We start from the raw sequence: 23,980 nt of genomic DNA, 5'->3' as shown, positions 1-23,980 counted from the left end.
CATAATGTACAGCAAGCATCCCACCCCTTCCCACTTGGCACTCTACTCACCTGGTGCCTTACCCTCTATCAATCTGGTATCCTACCCTCCAGAAACCCTAACATTACCTACGGAGTTACCATTTAACAGCAGCAGATAATCAGATGCAGTCCATCTTCTCTTTAACAAACTTTTGATCGGAGATCCTGATAAGAATTCAGAAATGCAGAGGCATACTCCCATTCTGGCAGTTCTAAAGTAACACTGAACTGTCAGAGAAAAGCAAACTACACTCCATTTAACAGCAGTCAGTTGCTGTGTTCTGAAATGTAGAAGGGCTTGGAATCTTTGGGTGAAGGAATCAAAACTGCGCTGTTGGAGCTGATCAACATCAGCATTCCAACTTGGGAGTTTATCCTACTGAGCAGAAAGTATGTTATGCAAGCATATTTGGAACAAGACTAAAATCCCTTAATCCCTAAAGAGGAGACAGCTTTGTCAGAAGCAGCAGACCTCTGCATTTCAGAACACGGCAACTAACTAGTTGTTAAATGGGGCATACTGTGCCTTGCTCTGACAGTTCAGTGTTACTTTAGAACTGCCGGAATGGGGATGCGCCTCTGCATTTCTGATTTCTGATCAGGATCTCCAGTCAAAAGTTTGTTAAAGAGAGGATGGACTGCATCTGATTGTCATGCCTTGGAAAATCTGACCCTATGTTGTAGCTTTCAAGCTACAACACCAGAACATCAAAACTTATGAATTAATGTTAATTGGAAATAATTATTGACTGTTGTCAGGACATAATAGGACAGAAATTATTGCTAACTAAATTCACAAATCATGAGCTGTACAAAACAATACATACTAGACTGCATATCAAATTCATGTTGAAATCTATAAAAATAGCCTTTCCACATCTTGTATTCTACCTATAAATAAGTCACTTTCAATGCTGGTGTATTTGTAGATTCACTCCAGTGTTTCATCTTCCCTGATGGTTCATTACGATCGCATCTCTGAATCTTTTCCTGAACTTTTACAGTGTCTAATTTTCTCCAGGTTGTCGATAACTGATCAATGACCTTCTCACAAAGCTGTCTCCTCTTTAGGGATTAAGGGATTTTAGTCTTGTCCTAAGTATGCTTGCACCTCATTCTTTCTGCTCAGTAGGATAAACTCCCAGGTTGCAGTGCTGATGTTGATCAGCTCCAACAGCGCAGTTTTGACTCCTTCACCCAAAGGTTCCAAGCCCCTTGTTCTGTGTTTGCTCAGTTTTTTAGAGTTAATTCAGTGCTTCAATCTATGCTACCCCTAAGAATAGGTGAAAACCCAATGGGTGAACAATGTTAATTTTGGATAAGTTTAAAGCATCTCAATACCTACTGATCCAAAAGGGGCAATCGTCGCTCATGAAGCAAAACCAGAATTATTTTCATGGCCTATTTCCAAAATGTACAATTAACCAAGAATCATATAAAAGCAAAGTACTTCAGATGCTGGAAATATGAAATAAAAATCAGTGCCAGAGAAACCCAGCAGGTATGGCAGCATCTGTGGAAAGAGAAGGTTTCAAGTCTGTTATAACTCTTCCTTGGAACTGAAAAAGGGGGCTGAAAAATTACGGTTTTAATGCTGCTGGCAAAGGGAAAAGAGGAAAGAGGAAAGGTGGAACAGATGGTGAAGATGCCCAGGACAAAAGAGAAAGAGAAAAGCTGATGGTAATACTGTAGTGAAATCTTAGTAAAATAGATGTGAATAGAACATAGAACAATACAGCTCATAATAGGCCCTTCGGCCCTCGATGTTGCACCGACCTGTGAACTATTCTCAGCTGGTCCCCCACACTATCCCATCATCATCCATGTGCTTATCCAAGGACTGTTTAAATCTCCCAAATTAGGCTGAGTTAACTACATTGGCAGGCAGGGCATTCCACGCCCTCACCACTCTCTGAGTAAAGAACCTGCCTCTGACATCTTTCTTAAATCTATCACCCCTCAATTTGTAGCTATGCCACCTCGTACAAGCTGACATCATCATCCTCGATAAAAGACTTTCACTGTCCACCCTATCTAATCCTCTGATCATCTTGTATGTCTCCATCGAATCCCCTCTTAGCCTTCTTCTCTCCAATGAGATACAAAATAAATCAGCTTTTCTGAGAATAAACTCTATAAACAAGATATGGAGGGAGGAGTGGTGAGAAGGTGTGTAATCAAAATGGAGGAAAACATTAATGCTCTGAAGCTGTTAAATTCAGTTTTAAGTTCTAAAGACTATGAAGTGCCTAAGTGGATAATGAAGCGTTGTTCTTTCAGCTTGCGTAGGCTTTGCTGAAACATTGCAATAGGCCGAAGACAGAAATGTTAGCATGAGAGCAAGATGGTGTGTTTGTGTGGCAAGCAACTGGAAGGTTAGGATCATTCCTAGTAACAGAGCAGAGGTGTTCCACAAAGTCATCAGAGTATAGAGGAGTCCACATTGTGAGCAGCAAAGGTAGTAAATTGAGAGAAGTCCAAGTAAAACACTACCCCACCTAGAAAGTGTGTTTAGGGCCCTCTACAGTGAGGAGGGTAGAAGGGCAAGGGATGCACCTGTGACTGCGTGGGAAAGTGTCACGAGGGAGTCAGAAAGTGTTGTAAGTGAAAAGGAGTGGATCAGGGTATTACTGAGAGAAGTGTACCTGCTGAATGCTGACACAAGGAGGAGAGCGGTAGAGGTGTTTGGTCATGGCATCCTCCTAGAAGTGGCAGGAATGGTGGATGATGATCCAATGAATACTTGAATGCTTCCAACCTCCTTTGAAGCTAGTTGGGTAGAAAATGAGCACTGTAAGAAGCCTACCATTGTTGTGGGAAGGAAGCGAGGGGTGAGGGTGGGAAATGGATGTGGCTGAGGGCCCTGTCAACCATGTGGACAGAATCCTTGACTGTGGAAAATAGAGAGCATGTCAGAGGCATCGCTAACCAAGAAATTTTATTTCCTTTAGACAGAACAAACGGTTCTAGAAACAGAGTAAATATTTTTTGACTTTATTCACAAAAAAATAAGATTAAGAGCTAAAAAGGTACTGAGCAATTAAAAATGTATTCTTAATTGCAATACACATTTTCTGTCATAATATGTTGTGTGATTTAGTTCTCAAAATCAATTACTAGTTATATAAACACTGAAATTATGCATTAAAATGATGTATGAATTTACACATTAATCTGAATTCTTCACAGTTTCTTTTAAGCGATAAAATATTTCAATGTGTCTCCTGGAGAATGGAAGCAGCTTTTAATGAAGGAAAATGCTGCATGAAAGCAAACATTAAGTATATGTGTAATTGCAATATTGCATACTTTATACATAAAAACTCTGGAAAAGGTTACTTCTGCTGTGGTTCTGTTCGCCGAGCTGGAAGTTTTTGTTGCAAACGTTTCGTCCCCTGGCTAGGCGACATCATCAGTGCTTGGGAGCCTCCTGCGAAGCGCTTCTTTGACGTTTCCTCCGGTGTTTCTCGTTGTCTGTCCCTGCCGCTTCCGGTTGTGAGTTTCAGCTGTCCGCTGTAGTGGTTGGTATGTTGGGTCCAGGTCGATGTGTTTGTTGATGGAGTTTGTGGATGAATGCCATGCCTCTAGGAATTCCCTGGCTGTTCTTTGTCTGGCTTTCCCTATGATAGTAGTGTTGTCCCAGTCGAATTCATGTTGCTTGTTGTCTGCGTGTGTGGCTACTAAGGATAGCTGTTCGTGTCGTTTCGTGGCTAGTTGATGTTCATGTATGCGGATTGTTAGCTGTCTTCCTGGTTGTCTTATATAGTGTTTAGTGCAGTCCTTGCATGGTATTTTGTACACTACATTCGTCTTGCTCATGTTGGGTACTTCTTAATGATAAATACTGGCAATAAAATAACACAAAGCTACAGTATAGTCACATAAATTTGCTGACATGTACGATTAATTAGGTGTTAATTAGATACAGGCTGGCTAACTCCTCACTAATTCTAGTGATCGCATAAATTTCTATGCCCTTGCCCATTCCCATATGTGGAGAATCATGGAAATAAGATTTTAATAAAGTGTTGATATCCCATTTCCAATATTTTTAAATAAATGTTAATCATTGCAATAAAAGTTAATTCCAGTTTGCTATCTACTGCCTCAAAGGCATGAATAAATTGAAATGGATGAGCATTTCAGTTGAAACCTCATTTCTCTGGTGGTTTTTTTTTGTATGTATATCTGTTGTCACATGCTATATCATTTTCCTGTGAAGCCTTTCCAGACAGGCAGTAATGAGTTTCCTATCAGGAATTTCCTTCCATCTAAGAATAAGAAATGATAAGGCAACCATTAGGGGAAATCCAGCAATTCTCCAAACCAGATGTTATATTATATATCCTATTAGACATGTAACATCATAGATATTTTTAATCACCTTGTTCAGAAATGTTATAAGACACCTCTGGAGCAGGAGGGACTTGAAACCGGACCTTCTGGCTCAGAAATAGGGACACTACAATTGTGCAGCAAGAGCCCTCATGAACAAGAGCTGTTCAATATCAATTATATCTAGTTCTATTCTGCCAATGTCTGTTAAATGTCACATCAGATCATCCAGAAAACGATTTCCTGTACTGCACTGTAGTGGTACCAGCTCCTCAGTGTTCAGAATCCCTCAGCTTGACTTGGAATAGTTGCTAGCATTTCCAGCATGTATAGTCTCCAGGATGTATCAAGTGTTTTGTAGTACCAAAAAGACACAAGATGTTTATTCAATGAGTCCCAGCTGCCTGTGTGTTCAATAGTAGTTATTTCACACTGATTTATTTTTGAGCTGTCTAGCTGATACAAAAAGGTTAAATTAGACAAGTCCTGAAAGTGTACATGAGGATTAAATGTAAGATTTACTCCTGCACATTCATTGTAGTGTAGACAGAACATTAAATTTGTGAAGAATGAGATTTATTTCCATGATTGCTGTGTGCAGCTGGAGCTTCCAGTAAGGTCGGAGCAGTTTGGAAAGAACCCATCCTGAGTTAGACACAGCAGAGTGAGTGTCTCTATCTGGGAATATAAAACAGAGTGGGAATCCAGTGCAGGGGCGAGAGCTTCTTTCTGCTTTTGTTTTTGGTTATAGACTGTTGGAATATTGCGTGCAATTCTGGTCTCTTTCCTATCGGAAAGATGTTGTGAAACTTGAAAGGGTTCAGAAAAGATTTACAAGGATGTTGCCAGGGTTGGAGGGTTTGAGCTATAGGGAGAGGCTGAACAGGCTGGGGCTGTTTTCCCTGGAGCGTCAGAGGCTGAGGGGGTCCCACTTGCCAGCACCCGGCCCATATCCCTCCAAACCCTTTCCATTCATATATCCATCCGGATGCCTATACACACTTAATGGTAAGGTCCTAAGGAGTGTTGCTGAACAAAGAGCCCTTGGAGTGCAGGTTCATAGCTCCTTGAAAGTGGAGTTGCAGGTGAAGAAGGCATTTGGTATGCTTTCTTTTCTTGGTCAGAGTATTGATTACAGGAGTTGGGAGGTCATGTTGCGGCTGTACAGGACATTGGTTAGGCCACTGTTGGAATATTGCGTGCAATTCTGGTCTCCTTCCTATCGGAAAGATGTTGTGAAACTTGAAAGAGTTCAGAAAAGATTTACAAGGATGTTGTCAGGGTTGGAAGATTTGAGCTACAGGGAGAGGCTGAACAGGCTAGAGCAGTTTTTCCTGGAGCATTGGAGGCTGAGGGGTGACCTTATAGAGGTTTATAAAATCATGAGGAACATGGATGGGATAAATAGACAAAGTCTTTTCCCTGGGGTTGGGGAGTCCAGAACTAGAGGGCATAGGTTTAGGGTGTGAGGAGAAAAATATAAAAGAAACCTACAGGGCAACTTTTTCACACAGAGGGTGGTATGTGTATGGAATGAGATGCCAGAGGATGTGGTGGAGGCTGGTACAATTGCAACATTTAAAAGGCATTTGGATGGGTATATGTATAGGAAAGGTTTGGATGGATATGGGCCAGGTGCTGGCAGGTGGGACTAGATTGGGTTGGGATATCTGGTCGGCATGGACGGGTTGGACCGAAGGGTCTGTTTCCATGCTGTACATCTCTATGACCCTATTTACCCTAGAGTATCTGCTTACAGTCCACTCTAGCCAATCATATCTAATCTTATTGAAAGTAGCCTTCATCCAGTTTGGAAATCTGATTTCAGCCCCATTCTTTTGAAAGAAAAATTCTCGTAGAAATCAACAAATCTGATTGTTTTTCTGAAAAGTATTTCGAGGTATTGTTAAGAAAATAATTACAACAGAGGACTGGAGCCATCTGTTGAACTTTCTTCTTTCAGAAGGAAGATTGTTGACTGCTTGGAAGGAGATGACTTTCGGGATAAATATAGTCCTGAATGTCTGGGGGACCTGGAGGCAGATGGAACGCCTTTAGAGCTCTGCCAAGATAAAATCAGACAATATTACACTATGTTTTATATCTGGGCACCGTATTTTCTCTCACTGTATTACACACTGACTGAAACTTCACACTGAGGGATCAGAAAACAGTTCATGCTCGGCTGTACAAATGTATGATGTCTGAACCTGGGGAGATGGTCACAGTGTGGTAATGTCACTAGCTAATGCTTTAGGCCCTTGGTTTGAATCCCACTATGGAAGATGGTGAAATTTGAACTCAATAAGTCTGGAATAAAAAGCTAACCTCATTGAGAGCATGTAACCACTGTTGATTGTTATATAAACCCATCTGTTTCACTATTGTCCTTTAGGCAAGAAACTCTGCCGTCCTTATCTGGTCTACCTATGACTCTAAGGATGTGCAATAGTTGTTGGCTTAGCCAGCGACACCCACATTCCAAGAACAAACTTAGCAAAAGAGAGGGTTTCATATCCTGGAGTTAAGTATTTTCACTGGTCAGTGGATCTGTGGCTGGAAAACACAAGCTGAGACCAATGCTTAAGAGAATCATTTTTGAGGAGAGGGTTTTCGAACGTTAACCTACCTACCTACCAAAATTGGTGGTGCATACAGAATCTACAGTCGTTTTTTAAAATGGAATGGATAACTATTTTGAAAAGGAATATTTGGAAGGCCATATAAAGGGGTTGGTCCAGCCATGATGCATCAACTTCTGCGAACATATGTGTTGATTCCGGCAGCTTCATGGGCCTCCATCAGTTTTCATGGTTGTCAAAATAGAATAATGATAAAATGGTATCCAAGACTTTCTGACTTCTTTAATGAATCCCAATACAATGAATTAAGATTAAAGTCTAATTGAGACTGCCTCATATATATTTACTTGCAAGATCCTATTTTGATGGTTATGGATAGCCCTGTAGACTTTGGGGAGTCAGGGGGTGAGTTGCTTGCTGCAGTATTCCTAGCTTCTGAGCTGCTGTATAGCCACTGCATCGTTATGGCAGTTCCAGTTCATCTTCTGGTCAGTGATAATCCATAAAATGCTGGGCCCTCTCATTTTGTTGCCCAATGAGAAAGTGATAGAATTATTCAATAAAACCATGATTTTCAGAAAAAATAATGTTAATGCTACTGTTTCAGCTCAGAAGTAGCCTAAAGAGCTTATGCCCGAAATGTCGATTCTCCTGCTCCTTGGATGCTGCCTGACCTGCTGTGCTTTTCCAGCATCACACTCTCAACTCTGATTACCACAGTCAGTGCCTCTGCTCAGATTCTAAGTGGCAGTCACCCTTTCCCCAGTGATCTAAAGCTTTAAAAAACCCTCCTCCTCTGACATTCCAAGCTTTCTTATTATTTGCTTCTAGACACAACTTTGTGAGTGACAGCAGGAAAAAGCGTCTTGACTTGTCTTTGCTTTCATTAAAATTCTCAACGGCTTCCTGTCCAATCGTCGTCCAAAGCGTTCAACCTTAAAAGGATACATAAACGTTAAGGATAAGTGGAATATGTCAGTCACACTCACGATCTGTTCGCAGACTGAAAAGTAAAAAGTTGCCAGTATCTTTGGATTTAAACTCCAGTATGATTCAATGCCTTCAGAAAAGGAGAGAAGTCTGGAACAAGAATATAAACCCCTCATTATATGATATGTGACTGTTGCCGTGAACAACACCTGATAAAATGGCAGTAATACTCTTATCTGTTGATGGTACTATGTGTCAAACTGTGAAAAAACTGGGAGAAATCTACTACCTCTGGCTTTCCTCATTAATAAATGCATTAAGATTTATAATGACAAAATGTTATTCAATAAGGTAACTTACAGTTTGTATTAGCTCAAGGTGAAAAACAGGATATATTTTAGTAATATACTGTGGCTCTAGTTCTGTGACAGAACAGTTAACAGGGAACTCTTAACATGAAGTTTTAAGGTCTCTTTAATTACAGTCTGTAGACCATGGAGCATCCCTTTTACTCGTGGTAAAACAATATCGCAATATGATGACCCGCCTGCGAAGACGCTTTAATGCTCCCCAGGAACAAATACCATTAGTGTTTTCAGAACTGGAAGACTGGCTTGACAAGAAGAAAAGTAAGTGACTTACCAACTCAAATATAAGCAAGTTGAGGTTTTCTCTTCCATAATCTTCATTCATGTATGATCAGCAATTGATGTCACATTTTTTCAAGTTTTAGCGGGCTCCTGGATGAATGTGCAGAGCTGACTTTGTGCCGTGGATATGAATGATGCAGTCTTTCTCACTTAAGATTTTGTTGAAGTTGCAGGTGCATGACAACATCTTGAAACATTTTATGGAATCAAACTGTAAAAACAGGAGCTTAGTAAAGGAATATATTAGGACCTATGTAGCTACTAAAGTGGGTTCTGGGTTTACTCGGGTGAGTGAACATTAACAGATTTCCTTCAACGTAACTATATTGAAGTGACATTAAGAAGTGACATCTTCTGGAGCCCTACAGACTTAGACTCCAGTGCCATATGATCTGACTTTACTATGAAAGCTCCTTTTGAACACCCTGGCTATTCTTAGTGTAAAGATCGAGTTAACTCTACTCCACACGAGGGGCTTCAAATTTCATTATTGCTTGTTTTCTTCTATAAAAGCTGAATTTTTCATTGACACTAATTTCGGGATTAGAGTAATAGTGTACTAGGGAACAGAAATTTGAAAAGGAATGCTAATTGATTAATCGGATGGGCAGAACAGTGGAAAAGGAAGTTCAGTTATGTGATTGTGAAGTTTCCCACTTTGGACATTAGAAAGATAGTTCAGAGCATTTTTAAATGGTGGGAAGCTAGGGTCTGTGAATGAGCAGAGTGAACTTTGGGTCTGAGAACAGAATTCGATAAAGCCTCATCACGGACAAGTATGTTAGGAAAGGTAATGTGTTATTAACCTTTACCTCAAATACAAAGCTTTTGAGGTTATATTACAGAAATTGGGCTGGACCCAATTTGAAACACTGCATTCAGCCTGGGTATTGTAGCTCAGGAAGACTGTCCTGACCTTGAAGAAGTGCAGCTCAAATTTGTCAAATTGATACCAGGGTTGACAGGGTTGAACTATAATAACAGGTTGCATGAACAGGCTTACAGAAGGTTAAGCAGTGATCTAAGATGTTTATGATTATCAAAATAGGTGAAAGGGTAGGTATAGGCTATTCCTTTTTCCGGCAGAGTGCTGAAACTTAACCTTAAGATTAGAAGTCTGCTTTTCAGAGTGATATCAGGAAGTACTTCTTCACATAAACAGTAGTGGAAATCTGAACCTCTTTCACTAAAAATGCTGTTGAGATTAGGTCAATTGATAATTTCAAAACTGAGATTAATAGATGATTATTTAAAGAGTATAGACCTGTGGCAAGTAGGTAAGAATTAATGATAGTGCAATTGAATGGCATAATAGGCTTGCTGAACTGATTAGCCTACTGTTCTCTCTATTCCTATGCCAGAAGAAATGTGACCAAGAGTTCATACCTATTCATGAATATTTAACAATTCATCTGAAATTGCACTACTGTTTTAACAAATGTTTGCACAGATAAAAATGTGCATTCATGTTTTGATTAAAAGAGCAGAGAGAGGAATTGCAAATACATACATTGACCCAGCAACCCACAATATGATTTCATGAAAATGTAACATGATAGAAAATATTCAGCACTCAGGCCACTGAGTGAAACTGTATGATAAATACTTCAGGAAACTATGCGGTAAATACTTCAAATACAGAAATAAAACTGAAAATGTTGTAATGTTGGTAAATATAAACAAATAATGTTGAATACCTAACTGACAGTTCAGAAGCTGATTCACCTATTGTGTAATTCCTTCATTTTCACTGTTTTGTGTTCCTTACTTTCTTAAGTTGAAATTCATATGATAGATACTATCTCAATCCACTGATGAAACCTGTTAATACTTTTGTCATTGAGAATAAAATAACCATGAAGTCTCCTTCTTAAGATCCCCAAATCACTAACTGCTTAAGCTACATGAAATTGACATTGTATTACCCCTAACAGCACTGATAGAAATTCAAAGAAAATGTCAGTTTGAGTGCCAATTAATGTCTGTTATTGCCTCCACCCCAAAAGGTGATCTGGTAATTTTATGTAACCACCACCTTCCATCATACTGCCACTGATACAACTCCAATTCTACCATAACAAAGCATATAGCCACGTTCCCAGTCAATATTTACTGAATTTGCTCTGTTGTTTCAAAGTGCAGTTTATGTAGATGGAAGATATGCAGACAGAATTAATCATTTTTTCTTTTACCTCTCCATTTGCCGATTTTAAAAAAGTAGTAAAAAAACTATCAATAAATAAAAATTGCATGTGTTACCATTGCTATTGAGTGGTGTGCAGTACTAATATATTATTCAATCCTATATATGCAACTGTAAAACACAAATATTTTCAGAACCCACCCTTTAATTTATTTGATTTTAATTTAGTCTCCCTGCTTCTATGAAGTAAACTTTTCCTCTGGTCATCATCCATTGCATTTCAGATAGAATCATGGATTGTTGAAGTACAGCAAGAAGCCTTTGGCCCATTGAGTTCAAGTCGGTTTTCTGCATGAGCAAACTTAGCCTGTCCTATTCCTTTTCAGTGTAACTATGCAGATTTATTCTCTTTGGATACTTATCTTTTGAAAGCCAGAATCAGATCTACCTCTACCTCCCTGATAGGCAGCATATTACAGACCCTAACCATTTAATTATGAAATGATGTTAATTCATCTGTTCCACATTGTAATTTGTCGAGTTTTATATGAAAAAATTACAGTGGCATTTCAATCCTCTGGAGTTTATTTCCTGACTAAATGGTCCCACATTTATAGTTCCGGTGAATTTAATTTGAAGTCATTTTCTACCAAGAATGTTTATTAATATGTTTCTAAAACAGTTGTGAAAATTGTTTAACCTTAATAGAAGTCATAATGAATTATTTTTGTTTGAACACAGAATATGAAGATCTGTTTACAAAGAGAGCATTTCAGAAATTTATAACTCGGAATGAATTAATAAATTTGTTTGAGGACTGCAACCATTATCCTTCCCAGCATGATATTAAAAGAATCTGGGCATTGATTAACAAAGGTATGTATAATTCTTCTAGGTTATTTCCCATTCTAAGAGAAGATCAAGTAAATAACTATTTTGTAAATCTGTTTCCATAAAGTTTTAATGCTTTCAAATGAGTCTGACCTTGCAAACTTTAGATGAAAGCTTGACAGGCTCCTTCAATATGACAACAAACACATTACCAGTGGCCTTACAGCCTGTCTAGGAGAAAGTGAGGTCTGCAGATGCTGGAGATCTGAGCTGAAAATGTGTTGCTGGAAAAGCGCAGCAGGTCAGGCAGCATCCAAGGAGCAGGAGAAATCAACATTTCGGGCATGAGGGATTCCTGAAGAAGGGCTCATGCCCGAAACGTCGATTCTCCTGCTCCTTGGATGCTGCCTGACCTGCTGCGCTTTTCCAGCAACACATTTTCAGCCTTACAACCTGTCACTTATGTTCAAACATTTTGTTTGTATCTGAGAGATAGGAGTGATATTGCACTGGTCCAGGACAGTGATGATAGTGAAAAAGGACTGAATTTGAAACCTGTCCAGAATATTCCCATCTCTGACCAGTTGTTCCAGCCATATATTAGATTCTATAATCCATTTGAATTACTGCCTATTTCTACCTCTGTTTGCCTTTGTTGGTTTCCAAGCGACAACAACCTATCTGCTCAAGTACAATTTGTAGGCAAGTAAAAAATGAATTAAAAATATTTCATTAAATCTTCTAAGGGTATAAAATGCAGCAGTAACTACTTGTCTGATCCAGTGCTGGTAACTGACATTGAGATGTACCTTTGTTCAACTTAAAGATAGAACTTCAGGAATTGAGTTACACTGTGCTCCCAATCTATTTGTAATTGGGATTGAAATTCCCTCCAAACAAATAAGTTAGTAATACTCTTGTGAAACTTCAAATGTGAGACAAAATGGCAATTATTGATATCACAAATGCATGGCTGGAAATGCGGAAATTCATAATGCAGCTAATTCTCAAGAAGAATTCAAAGTTAGAAGCAAAAGCAGTTGATCACTGGACCCAAAACAGTAACTCTGTCTTCTCTCCACAGATGCTGCTAGACTTACTGAGTTTTCCCAGCAATTTCTATTTTTGTTTCTGATTTCCAATGTCTGCAGTCATTTCTTATTTTTCAAAGTTGATGGCACTTATATGTAACATATGAACAAAGGATATGCTACACACTCTTGAATGTTGAGCAGATAAGCAGTGGTCCTTAGAGACACTAATCTAAATACAGCCCCAAAGGCTTTTCAAGTTATACTTCTGTTAAACCAAAAGAGCAGAAGTGCTTGTCATAGAGTCATAGTCATAGAGATATACAGCATGGAAACAGACCCTTCGGTCCAACCCGTCAATGCCGACCAGATATCCCAACTCGATCTAATCCCACCTGGCGGCACCCGGCCCATATCCCTCCAAACCCTTCCTATTCATATACCCATCCAAATGCCTCTTAAATGTTGCAATTGTACCAGCCTTCACCACTTCCTCCAGCAGCTCATTCCATACATGTACCACCCTCCACGTGAAAAAGTTGCCCCTTAGGTCTCTTTTTTGTCTTGGTCACATAAAAATATTGAAGAGTATTACTGAGACAAATTTGGTCCTCACTGTGTTTCCTCTCTCAGTTCCTTTGCAGATCCTATCTGCAGACCAGGCAGAACTAATTCTTAAGGCCCCAAACAAGTGCTTTGCACTGAAATGCCAGTTTTGTACCTACGGCTCAATTTTTCTCTATTCAAACAAATCTTGAACCTTTAAGACACTCTGAGTTCATTGTGTTTGAAATGTTTGTGTCTCAGCCAGCCCAGCTGACCAAAGGCTTAAATCTATCTGAAGGTCTTAGTCTGTACTGCTTATCTCTGTACCTTTCTGAAATGTTTGTGTTATTTCATAAGGTACCCGCAAACATAATTCCAGCTATGACACACCCAATATATTGTGCTGTGCCCTGGTGATGTCAGTTACTCTTTTAACATTGCTGACTTTATGATGTATATGTGTGATTTATACATATTTTAATGTAAATTATTTTAGAGTTTAGGTTTTGGTATGTGGCTTATGTTCTATGTGTATGAGGTTGTTTAAAGATTGACTTGTCAGTATTTCTAGTGATATGGTTTTTTTTGAAATGAATATGAGAGACAGAGGGCCTGGGTTAACAATGGGAATTTGTTTGCTGTGGGAATTTTTTTTACAAGTGAACAGAGTAAACTTTGAGCAGTATTAGCTTGCTTTCTGTTTAGAATGATCAGCATTATTTTTTCTTCATGAAGTCCTATATCTTAGAAATCTTGTTGTTTCTCAGTTTGCAGGGGACTTGACAGATGTTAATTGGTGAGCTAGTTTTATTTTGAAAAAAGGCGATGACTTAGAGCTGGCATGGTGGCTCAGTGGTTAGCACTGCTGCCTCACAGCGCCAAAGTCCCAGGTCCAATTCCAACCTCAGGTGACTGTCTGTGTGGAGTTTGCACATCCTCTCCATGTCTGTGTGGGTTAACTCCCACAATGCCAAAAATGTGTAGGTTAGGTGAATTGCTGTGCTAAATTGCCCATCGTGTTCAGGGCTGTGTAGGTTAGGTATATTGGGTAGGGGGAATGGGTCTGGATGGGTTACTCTTCGGAGGGTCAGTGTGGATTTGTTGGGCTGAAAGGCCTGTTTTCACACTGTAGGGATTCGAGATTCAAAAGCTATTAGGAAATCGGTTACCTCAGTGTAAGGATTTTAGTTCTAGACCACAATTATTTGTTTAGAATGCTGAAGAAGTATTTCAAAAATGAAAAAGTCTAACTCAGTTGTGTGACTGATCAAGGAAGATGCTACCAAGTACTCAAGATTTGGCGTTGAAAGTAGGTAAAGACACCAAAGTCCCACTGTTTCATCCGAGATAGACAACTGGTGAGGGTAACCTGAGGGGCGCCATGCCACAGGCAAGGGCCAAGGTATCTCAGCCAATGTGGGAATTTAACCTATACTGTTGGCACCACTGTGTATCACAAAACAGCTGGCCCGCCAACTGAGCTAACCAAACTCCTCCTTGAAAGTCGTAGTATCAGACTTATGAACGGACCTCTCTTACATTAGAGTTGGTCTTTCTCGGCACCCTCTTTGTAGCTGTAACACTATATCCTGCATTCTGTTCTATTACCCTGATGTCCTTATGTAAGGTATGATTTATCTGGTTAGCATGTAAAGCAATACTCTTCACTATATCTCGATACATGTGACTACAATAAATCAAATCATATCAATATAATAAATAAGCAAACTATCTGGTGTTTGAATACTGTGATGGTGTGACAATAGATGGTATTGTATTTTTGCTATGTTATTTCATATTATAAATAAATAGTTATTTGTTTTTGTACAATAACATTTCACTTGAACTTGTATTGTTTAAACCAAATCTAAACATTGTATGCTTATGTTTCTGTGAAAGACAACTTCATTAATTTCCTTTCTTCCAATTTTAAATGTTGGATAAACTATTGAAGCATTTTGACCTCACAGCACGGTGGCTCAGTGGTTAGCACTGCTGCCTCACACCGCCAGGGACTCATGTTCAATTCCCGCCCCCGACAGACTGTCTGTGTGGAGTTTGCACATTCTCCCAGTGTCTGCGTGTGTTTCCTCCGGGTGCTCCGGTTTCCTCCCACAGTACAAAGATGTGCAGGTTAGATGAATTGGCCATGCTCAATTGCTCGTAGTGTTGGGTGGATTAGTTAGGGATAAATATAGGGGGGTGGGTTTCTCTTCGGAGGGTCAGTGTGGACTTGTTGGGCCGAAGGGCCTGTTTCTACACTGTAGGTAATCTAATTTAAAAAGATCCTGTTTTTAATTCTACCTACAATTTAAAAAACAGGGAACCATACAGCATACAGAAAGGAAGTTGGAAGAAAGACAACTAAATTTTAAAAAAAGGAAAAATCTATCAAACCAATTTTCAGACTGGGTTCTGATTTGTCCAGAAGTAAAATCATCTGGGATTGCAACAAAATTGGGCTCTTGCAGGATTTATGTTCACTGGATTTAAGAGGGTTCTGTGTCTTTCGTTTGAAAATAAGAGTTGCACAGTGGCTCTGGACATAAAACAGTTGTGTTTATTGCACAGTATTTGGAGATGGCTTTTGTTAAGCATTTTCTGGAAGAGTAATACAGAGCAATGGAGTGTTGCACATTTTTGACTGAAGTTAAAGAGTCAGGAGATAAGGCTAGAAAAACTCAGGTTGTTTCCTCTGGAGCAGTAGAGGTTGAGGGGAGACTTGATAGAAATCTATAAAATGATGAGATGCATAGAGGGAGGGTTGATGTTAAACGTTATTTTCTCAGAGTTGACATGTCTATTACTAGAGGGCATGCATTTAAGGTGGGGAGGGGGAGTCAAAGAAGATGGGCGGGGCAGGTTTTTTTTACATGGAGAGTGCTGTGTGTGGGGTCATGGTGGAGGCAGATACAATAAGGGACTTTTAGATAAGCGCATGGATCTGTAAGAAATAGAGTGATATGGACCAAGGGCAGGCAGAAGAGATTAGCTTAATTTGGCATCATGTTCGGCACAACATTGTGAGCTAAAGGATCCATTTGTGTGCTGGATGGTTCTATGTCCTATAAATTGAAAGTAGAATTAAAAATAGGATCTTGTGAGGACAAAATGCTTCAAAAGATTATCCAGTATTTAAAATTGGAAGAAAGCAAATCTAATGGCTGGAATTAGCAAAGGTAGAAATGAAAAGACTTGAGGTGGAAAAGAAACAGTAGAAGATGGAAATAAGGAGACAGAGAAGTAGAGGGTAGCGGGTGCCAGTGAGAGGCAACTGAGGTGGATTCTGGGAGAAGCCGGCGGAGTCACCAGGACTGAGAACGGGATTGCTGAGGACTTAATGCTCAACAGGAGGAACAGCATCCATTAGAGGTCACCAATGAGAAGTGACTGAGGAGGAAGAGGCCACAGAAACACAACTGCTAGTTTCAAGTAGCAACTTTATCTTGATCTATTACATGGGGTTTGGAGGTGCTGGTGTTGGACTGGGGTGGATAAAGTTAAAAGTCACACAACACGAGGTTATAGTCCAACAAGTTGACGACAGCTCCATGACACTGTAACCCTTTTGCTATAAATTCTGTGTCTTATGATCTTATACTCCACAAACCCCGATGAAGGAGCGGCACTCTGAAAGCTAGTAAACTATAAGCTAGTGTTATGTGATTTTTAACCCATTATATAGGGAATATTGTGGGAACGGCACTTCAACACATTATAAGTTCAGAAGGTGATGTAATGGACAGAAGTGCCCCTGATTGGTAAGTAGTAGTCAGGTGGTTTATTTTCTTACCTTCAATTTCCACTAACATTTTCACACCCACATTGTTTTAGAATAGTCGGATTTAAGCTAGTGGTAAGTAGTACAGTACTGGGATATAGAGTAGTATTTGGACTATTGTTTACAGATTAGTGTAGTTAGTATTTTTTAGTGAGAAGCTAACACTAGGGTCCATCTAGTTAGTTGTAAATTAATCTAATAGAAATTTATTTTTAATTCAGCAGCTGCTAGAGGGTAAAAATGGCAGTCAGCAGGGTATTGTGTTTCTCTCAGTGACATGTGGGAAATCAGAGACAGTTCAGATGTCCCTGACGACTACATCAGCAAGAAGTATATCCTGTTGCAGCTCCTGGCAGAGGGTGTCGATCAGGTGGAGCAGCAACTGGATAGACTTAGGAGCATGCAGGAGGTACAAAGGTGGTCCCAACCAAAGTTCAGGCAGATAGATGGGTGACTGCCAGAAGGAGAAGGCAGACAATGTAGGAGTCCCCTGTATCTAACCTCTTCCGTAAAAGGGATTGGATACTGTTGTAGGGAGTGGGGGCTGGGGGTGGGGATTACTTCTCAGAGTGACAGCAGCAGCCAGAGCAGTAGCACCACAGCTATCTCCACTGTAGGGCAGTAGTACAAGGGAACTTGATGGTTAGGAGTACAGGAAGGTTCTGTGGTTCTGTGGCTGGAAACGAGACTCCAGGATGACATGTTACCTCTCTGATGTCAAGATGACAAATGTCTCTGAGCATGCTCAGAGATTCTCAGAGCAGCCAGAGTTCATGGTACACATTGGTACTAACAACATAGGCAAGGAGAGGGATGAGATTCTGCAAAAGGAGTTCAAGGAGTTAGGTAATAAGTTGAAAAGGATTGTAATTTTGAGATTAGTTCCCTGCCAGTGAAGCTAGCAATAAGAAGGTAGTATTGTTAAATATGTGGCTAAAGAGCTGGTGTAGGAAGGAGTCTTCAAATATGTGGATCATTGGGATCTCTTCCAGGGTAGATGGGATCCATACAAGAAGGATGGGTTGGACCTAAACTGGAGGGGACCCATATTCTGTCAGGGAGGGCTGCTTGTGTCACTCAGGAGGATTTAAACTAATTTGGCAAGAGGATGGGAACCAGAGCACTGGGTCAGCAAGTGAAGTAACTGAGAGGCATCTGAGACTAAGGCCAGAAAAAAATTAAAAGGAAGACTAGACATGGAAAGGTTAATGAACATGGTGGGGATTGGTGGTCTGAAGTATTTCTGTTTTAAAGCTAGGAGTATGACATGAATTTGGCAGATGAATTTGGAGCTTGGATTAGGACATATAACTATGATGTTGTAGCTATTACAGAGACTTGGTTGAGAAAAGGACAAGACTGACAGCTTAATGTTCAAGGATTTAGAAGTTTCAGGCGAGATAGAAAGGAACATAAGACGGGTAGATTGTGATACTGATCAGGGAGAATATCTCTACCATATGGATACAGTTTAGGATTAGGAAGGATGCAATCACTTTGGGGTTGAAGTACAGACATGTCAACTGCCAGTGGATGATAAAGGAACAGATATAAGGTTGGTACAGAAGGTGAGGTCTCAAGGAATCCACAGTGAGCTAGTAAGATGGATACAGAACTGGCTTGGTCATAAAAGTAGTAGTGATGGAAGGGTGTTTTCCTGACTGGTAATCTGTGACCGGTGGTGTTCTGCAGGGATCACTACTCGGACCCCTGTTATTTGTAATATATGTAAATGATTTAGAGGAGAATTTAGTGGTCTGATTAGTAAGTTTGCAGACAACACAATAATTGACGGAGCTGTGGATAGCGAGGTGGATTGTCAGAGGATATAGTTAGGCTGGAGATTTGGAAGGAGAAATAGCAGATGGAAGTTTGTCTGACAAATGCAAGGAAATGCATTTTGGAAAGTCTCATGCAGGAGGGTAATGTCTAGAATATGGCAGAACCCTTAACAGCATTAATATGCAGTGAGATCTAGGCGTATAGGTCCACAGTTCCCTAAAGGTGGCAACACAACTGGTTAAGTTGGCCAAGAAGGTATACAGCATGCTTGTCTTCAATGGTTGGAGCATAGAGAATAAAGATTGGCAAGTCATATTGCAGCTGTATAGAACTTTACTTAGGCCACATATGGAATATTGCCAACAGTTCTGGTCACCACACCACCAGAAAGATGTGGAAGCTTTGGAGAGGGTACAGAAGTGGTTTACCAGGATGTTGCCTGGTTCAGAAGGTATTAGATATGAGGAGAGATTGTACAAATTTGGGTTGTTTTAACTTGAAGGTCAGAGGCCTAGATGGATAGTTGAAGTCTTTTTTTTCCCAAGGTAGGAATGTCAGTTGCTAGGGGACATAAGTTTAAGATTAAAGGGGGAAAGTTTAAAGGAGCTGTGAGAGGCAAGTTTTTATACAGAGGATGATAAATGCCAGGAATGCACTGCCAGAGGGGATGCTAAAAGCAGATACAATATTAAGATTTAAGAGGCATCTGGACAGACACATGAATAGATTGGAATTAGAGGCTGCCTAGATGCAAAAGAATTTTAGTTTAGAAAGGTGTTATGTGTCAGTACAGGCTTGGTGAGTTGATGGGTTTGTACTGTTCTTTAATATTAGTGGAAAGGGATACAGAGTCATCGGGACATAAAACTCCTGAACTCCAAAGAGCTAGGGAAAATAGAGAACATGAGTTAGCCAAAGAAAAGCTTAAAGTAGAGAAGGAAGGAGGCAGTAATATTTTGAATGATGATTCTGATTCCAATAATAGTTTTAATTTATCACATATGCTCATGTAAAAGTCGACCTCATGTAAATGTTGACCCCTTATTTCTGGCCAAAAAGTCTTGTATTTTCCATATATCTCTTGTAAATGTCGACCCGACTATATCACATTATAAACCTCTTACAAAGGAAACTGCATGTTCCCACTTAAACAAAATTGCATTCATTCATTCAAACTGGTAACTCTATTCATCACTCTTTGTTCACTCTCTTGTGTCTCTATTCATTCATTCATAGCACTACTTAGCCCAATCGGTTTACTACAGCACAGTTTGATTCATTCATTCAGACCGGTATGAAATCTATCGGTACTTATCGCACTTTGTTCACTATACATCCAAAAGTTAATATTGTTAAAAAGTTAATCATTTTAAACTGTGCCATTATATCTGACTAAAACTGAAATATATTGGCTACCTATGTCTTTAATTCTTTGACAAATTTGTTAATCTTGTTAAGGTTCATAACAAACGAGAGTAAATGGGAGGGAAACAGAATAATTTGGCGGGAAAGTTCAAGACAGTTACACATTCAGAATTTAATAAATGTTTCATTTTAAGTGTGCTATTATACCAGGCAATGACGGTGTTGAACAGTGTGATTTTGCAGGATTTCAATGAATCTTTGACATGTTAAATTTTTGTACCAGTATGTATAAATAAAATTTCCCACTAGTAATTCATTCTTATTTCTCTTGCTTTTATCCAGTAATCACCTTTACTGTAATTCATTGTGTTTTTCTTCTTTACCCGAGATTAGTTGAATGATCAAGTCGACTTCTGCTAATAATGCGGTATTTTGAACTGCAGAAGAATTTCAGCCCCTCAAAACTAGTGCCTGTGTAAGAGTCAACCCTGTAAATCGAAGCTTTAAAAATAGTCTAAAAATTCGACTTTTACATGGGTATATACAGTAACTAAGAATCTATGTATACTTAGTGCCTAGACTTGCATATCAAAAGACATTTTACCTCATTTGTGGAAGTAGATGGAGAGCCAAAATGTGTTGGTCATTAAAATAAAAGCAGAAATTGTTGGAGAAATTCAGTGTGTCTGGCAGCATCTATGGAGGGAAAACAGAGTTAATGCTTTGAGGCCAGTGTGTATTCTTCAGAGCTGAAAGTAGTATGGAAAATGTGGTCTATATGCAGATCCAGGGGGGGGTTGACGTTGTGGTGGGGGTAGAGTGGGTGGTACGTACAGCATGCTGGTGTGAGCAAATGTGTGGAGACAGAATCAAGAGAGCAAGAAAACAAAAAGATAAACAAAGGAATGGTAAGCCAGGGAAGGAGAAAAACTGATAATGGGGACAATGAGTAGGTGAAGATGGGTTGGTTTGCTGAAAGCAACCCATGTCCTGACAGATCTGGGGTGTAGGATGGGTGAAGGACATGGAAAATGTGTTCAGGCTCTAAAAGTATTGAATTTGATATTGAGTTTTGAAAACCGCAGCTAAGTAAGCAAAACATGCTGGCCCTTAATGTTGCAAGGGGTTTTGACAGGGCAGCTTTTAAAAAAAAGTAGTCGCCTGTGTGTCAGAGGAACATTTTAAACAGGCAATGTTTGATGTTTATAGGTATTTTTAATCATCCTGCTCAGGGATGCTCAGACATACTTCTGCAGTAGGTGGGACTTGAAACCAAATCTTCTGGCTGAGAGGAAGGTACCATACCGCCACACTAAGCCTTCCCTGCCAATGCTTGTAAGCTTGTGCATGGATTTTATCATCAGTGTCCAGGGCTGGGACAAAGCATCAATAGGACTAATTCCTAGACTAGCTCTGATACTAAAATGTCAGTGTGGTTGATAGGTGTAATGAGTGTGGGATCGGAGGCTCCAACTGCTGCACAGGTGGGTGAGGGAGAAACGCCTCAAGCTACTGACACTCAGTAAGAAATGCAAAGATGGGAACAGCAGCAGCAGCTGGCTATACAAGAAGCACTGGTCTTCGCAGGCAAGAAGCTGGTACAATACAGCTAATACTGTGATCCACTAGCTGTCATTGCTCAGAGGCTGGAGAAGTGCAACCAATCCAACAACCGTCTGCCTCTTTGGAAAGCCTGGCAGCTGCCTTGAAATCACAGGCCTATCCCCTTCAGGGGTTGCTGTTTGATGAAATGTGGTCCTGATGGATCCTTAATTCCAATGCTGCTGAAAGAATATTGGTAAGCTATGTGGGTGAAGCATTGCTGATTGAAAAAGGCAACCTCTTAAATTAAGACTAGGAACTATTGAAGAGAAGGTGTTGTGGAATTGAAAAGTTTGTTATAAACACTTATATACATGAGAAACAGCAGCCTTCAAAATACAGACATGCAGTGGGTAAGGTCTGTGCTGGAGCATGTCCTTTATTTTTACTTAAAAACACTGCCCCAATTGTTCAACTTTCATTTCATTTCATTTCAATAAGTATTTGTGCAGAACTTGCCATTATCTAAGCTCAGTGTTTGCTTGTTGAAAAATGTTTCACCCAAAACCTGATTTCTGAACTAGAAATGTAGTTCAAAATGTGTATTTAATCCTTTGTGAACTGATTATTTTCTTTATTGATTTCTGGTTCTCTCTCATCCTTTCTCTATTATTTACTTGTAAATAACACACAACAGCTTTGGTATGGATATGGTGTTTGGACAGTATGGTAATTAGGACAATTCAAAGTAGGCAAAAATTATTGAATCATATATCAAATTGCATTCTGGGAACAGGCATTTTTGTCCAGTCTGTAAGTCCCATGTCTTCTTACTTGGCATGAGTCATTTTACTCATCTCACATTCCTGGTTATTTCCTGATATCTTTTCCTTTTTCTTCTGTCAAGAAGCTTCCAAGCTCCCCTTTAAAACATTGGCATGGATCATTCTTTTGCACTGGGCCTGGGCATTCGCCATTGAGAAGAGGAATTTGTTTGACCCCAAATTGCAGTTACCATTTTCATGGGCCAGAAATTGAGTTGGCTCAATTCTCCATTCCTGTGTAGCATTGGTATTGCAGGCGTGTGCAACCTGAAATGTGCGGGATAGCGTAGCTACCATATCTTTTCTCTTGTTCAGCACTTTTGATTGTGGGCTGTAATGGGAAAAGGACTGTTTTAAAAACCAATGATTGGAGAAAGATTACTTTTTAAAAACAAATTACCTCAAACTCACTTTAAGTGCTGTTTCCACTGCTGTTTAGTTTAAGCAGTGAAGGAGGTTATTAAATACAAGCTAGAGGAGAGAGTGTGTATGAATTGAGATTCAGCTGGCGACAAATTGCTGATTTATCCATGAAGTGGATAACAATGACAAAGTCGATGACAATGGCGTTCTGTCTGCTAGCGACTATTTGATTGGCTCCCAAATAGACAAAAAGCTAGTGGGTGTTAATGTTTGGATCAGAAGCCAGCAGACCGCTGAGAAGGAAGGAGCTGCCTGTTTTTCTCTCCATGAAAGCACCTCAATCTTGAGCAAAGCCAGTTTATTTTCCCTCATCAATTTTTGTAAGCTGTGAATGTGAACCTATCGTCCTGAGTATTCTTCAAATGGAGAAGGAAAATTGGTCAGCGGGTCGAAAACTAAAAGGATTATCTCAACAATTCTGTGGACAAGGATCATTGTTTGCCTTCCCAGTCTTTCCCGCCGCCTATGAAGCCCATTTTGCATCATCTGTCTGTGTGTAGCAGGAGTTATTAAAGGGGTTAGAATTTTAATCAGTAGAATTATATGTTGAAGATTTGTAATGCTTATATAGTCACAGAGATGTACAGCATGGAAACAGACCCTTCGGTCCATGCCGACCAGATATCCCAACCCAATCTAGTCCCACCTGCCAACACATGACCCATATCCCTCCAAACCCTTCCTATTCATATATCCATCCAAATGCCTCTTAAATGTTGCAAATGTACCAGCCTCCACCACATCCTCTGGCAGCTCATTCCATACATGTACCACCCTCTGCGTGAAAAAGTTGCCCCTTAGATCTCTTTTATTTCTTTCCCCTCTCACCCTAAACCTATGCCCTCTAGTTCTGGACTCCCCAACCCCAGGGAAAAACCTTTGTCTATTTATCCTATCCATGCCCCTCATAATTTTGTGAACCTCTATAAGGTCACCCCTCAGACCCCGACACTCCAGGGAAAACAGCCCCAGCATGTTCAGCTGCTCCCTATAGCTCAGATCCTCCAACCCTGGCAACATCCTTTTAAATCTTTTCTGAACCCTTTCAAGTTTCACAACATCTTTCCGATAGGAAGGAGACCAGAACTGCATGCAATATTCCAACAGTGGCCTAACCAATGTCCTGTACAGCCACAACATGACCTCCCAACTCCTGTACTCAATACTCTGACCAATAAAGGAAAGCATACCAAAC

General features: G+C 39.9%; 1 protein-coding gene and 1 long non-coding RNA gene across 2 annotated transcripts in view; one reads left to right on the top strand and one right to left on the bottom strand.

Moving 5' to 3' along the window:
- LOC122554457 (IQ domain-containing protein M-like) overlaps nucleotides 1-23,980 on the top strand; it is a 161,922-nt gene that overhangs the window by 30,434 nt on the left and 107,508 nt on the right. Inside the window, exons 5-6 of the mRNA XM_043699525.1 lie at nucleotides 8,352-8,496; nucleotides 11,402-11,536. Of these exons, the coding sequence (XP_043555460.1) occupies nucleotides 8,352-8,496; nucleotides 11,402-11,536 (280 nt within the window). The remainder of the gene's footprint in view (nucleotides 1-8,351; nucleotides 8,497-11,401; nucleotides 11,537-23,980) is intronic.
- Nucleotides 3,772-8,892, bottom strand: LOC122554465. Its single transcript, XR_006313002.1, has 3 exons — nucleotides 8,510-8,892; nucleotides 7,927-8,017; nucleotides 3,772-4,291 (listed from the first exon to the last, which is right to left on the bottom strand). It is a non-coding gene; the product is annotated as an uncharacterized LOC122554465 (long non-coding RNA).

The sequence above is a fragment of the Chiloscyllium plagiosum genome, chromosome 1 (assembly GCF_004010195.1).
Source record: "Chiloscyllium plagiosum isolate BGI_BamShark_2017 chromosome 1, ASM401019v2, whole genome shotgun sequence".
Classification (NCBI taxonomy): domain Eukaryota; kingdom Metazoa; phylum Chordata; class Chondrichthyes; order Orectolobiformes; family Hemiscylliidae; genus Chiloscyllium; species Chiloscyllium plagiosum.
This window is presented reverse-complemented; position numbering and strand designations above follow the sequence as displayed.